Source organism: Cryptomeria japonica, chromosome 11 (assembly GCF_030272615.1).
Source record: "Cryptomeria japonica chromosome 11, Sugi_1.0, whole genome shotgun sequence".
NCBI classification, from domain to species: Eukaryota; Viridiplantae; Streptophyta; class Pinopsida; order Cupressales; family Cupressaceae; genus Cryptomeria; species Cryptomeria japonica.
This window is the reverse complement of record NC_081415.1, coordinates 573778074-573786501: the sequence shown is the minus strand read 5'-3', so window position 1 is coordinate 573786501 and position 8428 is coordinate 573778074. Positions and strand designations below refer to the sequence as shown.

Genomic DNA, 8428 nt, shown 5'->3' with positions numbered 1-8428 from the left:
CATGCAAGTGTAAGCAAACAAGTCTCACATCAAGGGTTAGAGGTATGATCATGACCTAAGAATTAGGAATTGGTGTATTTGACATGTCCTAAGAGTGTTCCTTGAGTTGGTTTTGTGATTCAAGGTCTGTGTCTACACACTCCTTTGTAAAATAGGCCTAATTTGGGCTATTAGGTCTCCTAACTAGAATAGGATTTGGATTCTTGTGTTCCCAACTGGTCAAAACCCTTAGAATATGTTTTTTAACTCCCAAAAGGGTATCCAAATTTGGGATTTTTTGTGTGTCTTTTTGGGAAATGAGGACTTAAGTGCAGAAAATCGGTCTGGCAGGGCTACTAGGATTAGCAGGCCTTGTTGCAGCAGTTACCCAAACCGGTAGAGGGAACCTAAATTTAATGATTGAAGGAGGTCTCCCTAGCCTGGGGGATGACAAAAAAAAACTTAAATAACCTTTTCCTCATTGGAGAAGAGACCAAACCATTGTTGGCCATAGGATCCTTAGGGGCCTCTTGAAAACCTTATTGAATGCTCAATGAAAGAGACCTTGTGAGGAATTCTTTTTGGAAGGAAGAGATATGGGACTTGTCAAACTGATATTCCTTAACCCCTTGTAGTGTTGTGTGATTTCTAGGGTCCTTGGTGTGCTCTTGGATTAGGGGAACCTATCTCATTCCTATACCAAGGCTCTGCATCAGGTAGCAGTGGTTGTGTGATCATGGATGGCCTTATTAGATAGCAATGGTTGAGTCATCATGGTTTTTCCATGTAAATTTGTGTGTTATGTGCTATTGTTCTTCTGTGCAAATTTCCGCACTTGTTAATTTTGTCACATGTGCATTCCTCAAAATGTTTTCCATAGATGTGAATAAATAACTAATCACCAAAAGTTATCCTAAGTTAAACTTAAGCTATGAGTAAATATTAATTTACTCCAATGAAAACCACATTTCTTTCAAAACAATGCAAGATAAGGATAACAACCGTCAAACTCATAATTAAAGACAATGATAATGGATTTCAATTTAATCAAAAAGTTTCCATTTGTTTTTTAAATGAGTTTTGATGTTTTCATTGTGGAAATGGTGTGATTTTTTCTTACAAATATACATGCATTCTTTCCAAAGTGATGTCATTCACAACTTCTTTAGCCTAGCATTAAGGATTGTTGGTAAGTGTTTTTAGATCCATTGATTTCATTTTTAGATGGTTGTGCAATGATTTGGAATACCTCTTCCTAAAACACAATGACAGGTTATGATTGTTATCCTGCTCTATGTTCTCAATTACATTTGTATGAAAGATTCCTCAACCCTTATCAGTGCCCTTTATAGCTAAGCCAATATTTAGTGGTATATGCATGTATGAAAAATAATGGATCAATATAAAAAAGAAATGTAGTGCTAAATAAGAAACCCATATGAATACCATCACGATCTAGATTTGAACTTTGGCTTCCTTTATGCTAATTTTTATTCATAACTAATGCCACTAGATTAGAGGTCTATAGAATGCACAAGTTTGATTTTTTTTTTATAAAAGGGGGATATGATTTTATTCTCTTGTAGGAATACATTACACTCCTATCACAACCAATTCGATTATGGGATCATAGCCTCAAAGTGTTGAAGATATTGATAAACTCGGAGAGGAAGGTGTATTTGCAATCATGAAATTATATTAGGTTAAGGATATTGAAGATTGAGGAATTGATCTAAATTACATTGTTAGGCATTGTAATGAGTCGAGAATTTGATATATATATAAAATCTTGTGAATTGTTTAGTTGTTATGTTTCATTTGATTGTAGTGTTTCATCAAATTTAGAAATTATACATGTGAATTTGATTAGTTGGATGTGATTGTTAGTCATTCTAATGAGTTTGGTATTTGACATATGAACATGTGTGTGGGTCATTGAATTTCTCTGCTTTAGTCCATTCTATTGTTTCATCAGATTTTGAAATTATAAAAAGATAAAATCCTTTGAAACAAAAAATGGGTCAATGCTTAGCCAAACATTAAATTGGCATATGATAACTCCCACCATCTGCTTTAAATTAAAATGTATTCTCTCTACTAAATTTTCAATTATTAATGACCTTGTCGTTGATTTGTTCTTCGATCAACTAGAACCTATTTCAAAACCTAGAAAACCAATGTATTAAATGATAAGATGGTTGAAAAAAAATCCAATTTTGAAATTTTTTCAAAAAAAAAATTAAATATGTTCACAACATTGAAAACTCATATGGTTATAGGTATCTATTAATACAAGTAGATAAGAGATTAGGTAATATGAGAATGAAAAAACAAAAAAGCATATGCTTAACATTAACATGAATGACATAAAGTGGAGCACCAAAAACTTGGTTCAATAAAAAAATTCGGAAATGATTCAGGTGAAGAACATGATTTTTCTATTCTTTTCTATTCCAAAGAATTTAGGAAATGATGTGATAGAGGAAAATATAGTGCTTGGAGGAGACAAATAAAAGAAAGAAGACAATCATGAGAAAGTTCAGGATACTGCACAGAAAAAGTTTTTAAAAGCACGATGATTCAAAGGGTAGTCAAGAAATTGGTGAGGATGATTGCAGATGTAGTTTCAATTTGTGGTGTCAGCTTAATTACTGCAAATTCCTATTCATGAGGGACAGGTTGAATCGTCAAAACTATTCCCCCTTCACAAATTGCAATTTGGTGATACTTAACAAGGAAATAAATTTTGCAACAGCATTTGAAGATGACAGGGGTAGTTGAATGATGCTGTCAAGATCATATAGGAGGGCTTAGGAGGGTTTAACAAATGTAAACATAGATTCCAAGAGCTAAACCAAATAGTAGAAGTAACAAGATTTTTACTTAACTTCAGAAGGCCATTAAACTAGCATACTTCTATATTTTTAAAATATCAATTGTTTACAAATGGAACTTTTTATGATGGAGTATAGAATATGGTAAGTGTGCAACCCTTTGTTTCATGTTATTTCTCAGGATTCAACTTCAAAGACGCTTCTTTTAATTGCACTTTCTTTTGTCACTTTCATTACGGATTCATTTGAAATTCTAGTGTTTTTCATTGTAGAGGAAGTGCTGATCTTAACAATGGTTGATATGTTATAGTTCATTGTATTCATGTTTCTTTAAGATTTTAAAAATCAAATTCTAAATTGTAGATATTATTTTTTGGAATTAGAAGACCAGTTTTTTCAACTGAAATTATAATCTCTTAGATTGCAATGTTTGTAGAGATTTTTGTTTTTTGTTTTTTTGTTTTGTTTTGAGTCATCTTCTGTTTGTAAGGTATGTTTATTACATTATATTACTTATATTCAATGAATGTTTCAATTAGGTAAATAAATTCTAATTTTTATTAATAATATATTTTATTATATAAATTACATTTAGATAATCAAATTTTAAATTTTGTATATTGAGAATATTTGTACAAATCTTGAACATAGACTTTAAAGAATAACAACCCAATAAAATTTAAACCTTAGTAACAAAAATCACACTAACATTACTGACTACTTAAAACTATATTATTATATTTTCTGTTATCTTTTTATAAAGCATCAAATTCCAGGTTTCTTGCCGCTTAAAGAAGATAGAGGCAACATTGTAATGTAACATAATTCATATAAAGCTAATCCCGTTAATGAAAAATCATTACAAATACCTCAAATATATAAAATATTATTCAGAAGATTAAATGACGGAGCACTGATCTCTAAACTATTTGGAACCAGGTATCAGGTGGGGCCATTTCACCTCATAAACAACAATACACCTCACGCAAATGGCCCACATCAATACAACTCACGCTAATGGCCCACATAGTGGATATCACGATCACTTTTTATTGGGGGGTTTAGATATGATGAGATCATTTCTGGAACTCAATAACCCAGACTCCATTAACGCAGCAAATGGGCTTTGCACCTCCTGCAAATCCTGCTACTTTTGCAAGTTGTTTGAACTCCTCCTCTGTCCGCTCTTTTCCACCTGGGTTGTGTACCAACATGCAAAGATCCACATGAAATGCCTGCCTGGCATAGGAAGAGGTCTCTGCAGCTACTGGCAAAATGGAATCCACTACAATCACCTTTCCATTCTCTGGCAAGGCCTTGTGGCAATTCTTCAGAAGCTTTATACAATGAGCATCACTCCAGTCGTGCAAAATCCACTGCCAATCAACACAACAATACCAAATTCAATGTGGGCAGATCTAATTTATTACTTCAGTGAACTATTTATGCAAGTAGATTGACTATCTAATAAAAAGGTGTCTCGTACCTTCATAAAAATAGCCCGGCCAGATGGTACGCTGTCGAACATATCTCCCCCAATATGGGTTACCCCTGAAAGAAAACAAATTCATCACTTAAAATATTCCAACTAAACATCCTACAATAAAAGCTGTCATATCTCGTTACACCATTACTCTAAGCTACTTTATACTGGGCAAAACAGGTGTCTACAACACTCACCTGGAAACTGTGGAGCATCTGCCACAACATGAGGCTGATCAAAATTCACTCCCCTTATATTGGGGTACTTGGAAACTATAATATTAAGAGTATGCCCTACTCCACCAGCCACATCCACCAGCTCCTCCAAATCCTTAAAACCCTCATATATCTCAAGAATCCTCCCCATATTAAGTATAGAGTGCTCAGCCATAGCCCTATTAAAGAGCTTATTGAATCTCTGGTCTTTGGCAGGGTACTCAAATGCATGCACCCCATGTGCCTTACTGAATGGCTGGCTCCCATCAAGAACAGCATCCTTAAGATAATGCCAGGCGTCCAAAAACACCTTGTCCTGGTTCATCACGACCAGTGGGGCCAAGGACAGACCATCCTTGCTCTGCACAAGGTATTTGCAGAGAGGAGTCAGACCATAGAGCCTCTCAGGCTTTCCATTCTTGTCTGTGGTTACAGAACAGCTGAGGAGGGAATGACTTGCTAGGACTCTCAGAATCCTATCTAGAGTAATTGCAGCATCTGGGTTTGTTACATTTGGAATTTGGGACACAATCTTGGTAGGGGAAACTTGAATACCATCACCTGCATTGGCTATGGTCTGCAGCACCTCAAGCTCTACTGCAGCCTTGAGGGCCATAGGGAGGCAGGTGAAGGTGTTTAGCTCCATAGCCACAAGCCATTCTTCCTCATTGATAATGGTGGCACTAGGGGAACCCATTTTTGCTAGAATTTCTTAGGTTCTGAGGCACATTGACATAGGTTTTCATATGATACATATATAGGATAGAATTGGTGTTGGTGAGCTCTGTGCCTTCTAGATGCCATCAACATGGAATTTGTGACATTTTATCTGAAAAAACAAATTTTTATCACATTTCCTCCACATGAGCAGTCAATTGAAACTGAACTGAACAGGTAGTTCATCCTATCCATTGAAGACTTTTTATCACGTTTGCTGAAAACTTATTATTTTGTCCTCCATGTTGCAGTCCACATCTCCAGTCTTTAAGCTTACAGTGTTCTATTTGTATTTGGTCTCCTAAGTCTTTGTTTAATTTAAATATTCCAAAGATAAAGAGGTATGTAATTTGTTTTGTTATCAATAAAAAAAAATTTGTAACATATTTTGTCTTTCTTCTTTGCTTTTTGAATGCTGTAACATTCGAGTACTATCTCTATTTTTCTTTCTTTTCTATTTTGACTTTCAACTCAACATCATCTAAACATCGCCTTCAACATAAACTTTGAATTTGGTCACCCTCCAACATAAACTTTGAATTTGGTCACCACGCAACATGGACTTTGAATTGAACACCATAAAGATGCTTGCCATTAAACTTTTGGCACGTTGTGACGATTCCAATAACTGAGATGGTGTAGGTCGCGTGGAAAATTGTTACTTCAGCAAATCTCACCATTCCAATACTATGCCAGAAACGCAAGGGTATCTGCGAGGGATTAAGATAGCTTCGAAGCTTGAAAATTTACTATGGTAAGGTACAAAATGCTATCTTAGCTCTATCAATGATTAGCGTGATGACAATCAACTTTATGGATCAACTTTTCCAGTCAAATGTATTGAATGTTGAATTTATAAATAATTCAAAAAGTTTGGTGTCAAGTTGTTTTTAATTTATAAATGCGTTTGTCAGTTTTTATTAACTTATTAATATATTATACAGTTGTTTTCATTATATTAAATGTTTTATTATTTTTTTTAGAAAATAATAAGATGTTATTGTGGGAGATCTATGCTAGTAATTTTTATGTAATGTTATAGGGTATTTTTATAATTAAACAATTTGTAGATTTGTTTTTTGTTTATAAATCTTATTTCATATTTGTGGATATGAATAATTTTTATTTTTTGCAAAATTAAAATTGGCTTGTCTTGAGCCTCTTTTAAAATTTTAGTGTTTGTAAGGTAATTTCCAAATTATTATGAGTATTTCTCTCTCGAAATGATAGGAAGTATCTCTTTCTTTTGTCAACCTCTTGAATATCAATTTAATGGCTCATTAAAATGATCAAAGACAACAATCAGTTATACAATATGTATAAGATGTTATGCAAAGATCAATACTCTAAAGATAATGTAGTAAATAATGGAACTTTATCACTAATTACTAGAGGCTCCAGATTTAAATTTAAAATGAAAAATTTAGCTTCATTTTTACAAATTGTGAAACCAACCTAGATCAATTCCTTAATTTGTGAATTTTAAGCAAAATGTTGTATAAATAAACTAACTTGGATTAGTCTAAACCTTGGGATTGAATAAAAATCCGATCACACCATGTACATATGTTATTGTCAAATTTCATGTAAACTATATTGTTTTGCACACTACCCATTATATTAGGGGCAAACACGTCACTAGTTAGTTTAAAACAAATGCTGGAAGTACAAGTTATGTAGTTTCTCATTAAAATTATTAGTGGTTTAGTGGCTCAATACAAGTGTTTTGGTTTATGTTGAAAATTGCATACCTTGTACATTTTCCTTCATTTTAGACTCACTTTGGCCTGATTATCCCTAATGCAATATGTAATGTGCAAAATGATGTGTTCCATGTCAAAGTTCAAAATTAATATGATCCTATTCCCTCTATTCAAAAATTTAATTCAAATTTGGATAAATTATTTTCCCTCCAAGTGATCATTATGAGCTAACTTAAAGAAATACAAGATAAGGTATTACATTTAAGGAATAACCCTAATTTATTCAAGACATCTAATGAATGCATAAAAGGAACACCTTCTAGCTAATATCATAGCCCATCAAAAAATCACATAGTAACATGAATACTACGCCAACATTCTAGGGTATATTGTATGATTGTTTATTATCCTTCTAGATACCTAGAATTGTCCTTATTTAATTAATTAAATATTTATTATTTTTTTAATTATTTTATCACAATCTCCACTATTAATTAAATAAATATATATTTTTATATAATTCATTCATTAACCTTTTCTTTCTAAATTAAATAAATATTTCTATTTATTTAATTTATCTAGCCCTTTTCCTCTATTGATTAAATAAATACTTTTATTTAACTAATTAATTCATTTATCTTTTTTCTCTTTAATCATAGCCCTCCAACTTGTTCACATGGATCATAATCTAAATTTGTTGGCATGTGACAAGTGTCAAAATCCTCATAATTATTTTTATCCTTTCTCCAGAGTCAACCCACCACTTAAGCATATCCCTCCATTTCACATTAACCTCTTAGTCCTATTCACCCTTATCTTTTACCTTTTCACCTCTTAATCCCCTCCATTCATCTCTACCTAACCTTCAATCCTATTTATTCTCTTTCATCTATGTGATCTTGGCCATTCATACAACTTTCACCACGATCTCTATAAAAAGAGACTTCCTCCTTTCATTCTACATCACACATAGCTTGAGAATACTTACACTCTACCAAAACCATTCCAACCATGCATCATCATAATACATCATAGGTTACATCATCACAACCACCTTTGATTCCTCTTTGAGCTCCTCTGCAAGTGCATTCAAATCTAAGAGCAACCATCATCAATACAAGAACTTGGAGGATGGGAGGAAAACAGAGACAAGTCTATTATGTGTGTGAGGGTATATTTGGTTTGTTTTATACTATTTTCATAATATTTTTTCTCTATTGATTGTTTGTTAATTTAGTTTGTGGATCTAGAGTTAGTGGTTGGATCATTAGGGTTAACAAATAGGTCAATCTTGAATATACACAATCCTCAATCTTGTTTAAAGTTTTTTATTGAGAAAAACAGGTTTTGAAGGGACCCCAAAACCTTTTACAAGTAGTTTTATAGGGCTTTGGAACCCACAAGAAGAACACTATTAGAAGATCGACAAAAATCAACAACAGTAAAATGAAAGATATGGACAATAAGGATCTGTCTTCAAAAGAAAAACATTGAAAC

The 8428-nt window shown here is 33.0% G+C and overlaps 1 protein-coding gene across 1 annotated transcript; it reads right to left on the bottom strand.

The window, feature by feature from the left end:
- Window positions 1-3622: 3622 nt before the first annotated feature.
- Window positions 3623-5310, bottom strand: LOC131859830 (caffeic acid 3-O-methyltransferase-like). The gene is made up of 3 exons (XM_059213985.1): window positions 4494-5310; window positions 4300-4364; window positions 3623-4189 (listed from the first exon to the last, which is right to left on the bottom strand). The coding sequence occupies exons 1-3, from the start codon at window positions 5206-5208 to the stop codon at window positions 3890-3892; spliced, it is 1080 nt and encodes a 359-aa protein (XP_059069968.1). The 5' UTR covers window positions 5209-5310; the 3' UTR covers window positions 3623-3889.
- Between the last annotated feature and the right edge of the window lie 3118 nt (window positions 5311-8428).

What these genes read in the sequence shown, in the direction of transcription:
- LOC131859830 (XM_059213985.1), bottom strand. Translation starts at nt 5,208, where the DNA reads ATGGGTTCCCCTAGTGCCACCATTATCAATGAGGAAGAATGGCTTGTG. An exon ending in AGATGCTCCACAGTTTCCAG is followed by an intron (nt 4,365 to 4,493) that starts GTGAGTGTTGTA and finishes GTTTTCTTTCAG; the next exon opens with GGGTAACCCATATTGGGGGA. An exon ending in GCCGGGCTATTTTTATGAAG is followed by an intron (nt 4,190 to 4,299) that starts GTACGAGACACC and finishes GTTGATTGGCAG; the next exon opens with TGGATTTTGCACGACTGGAG.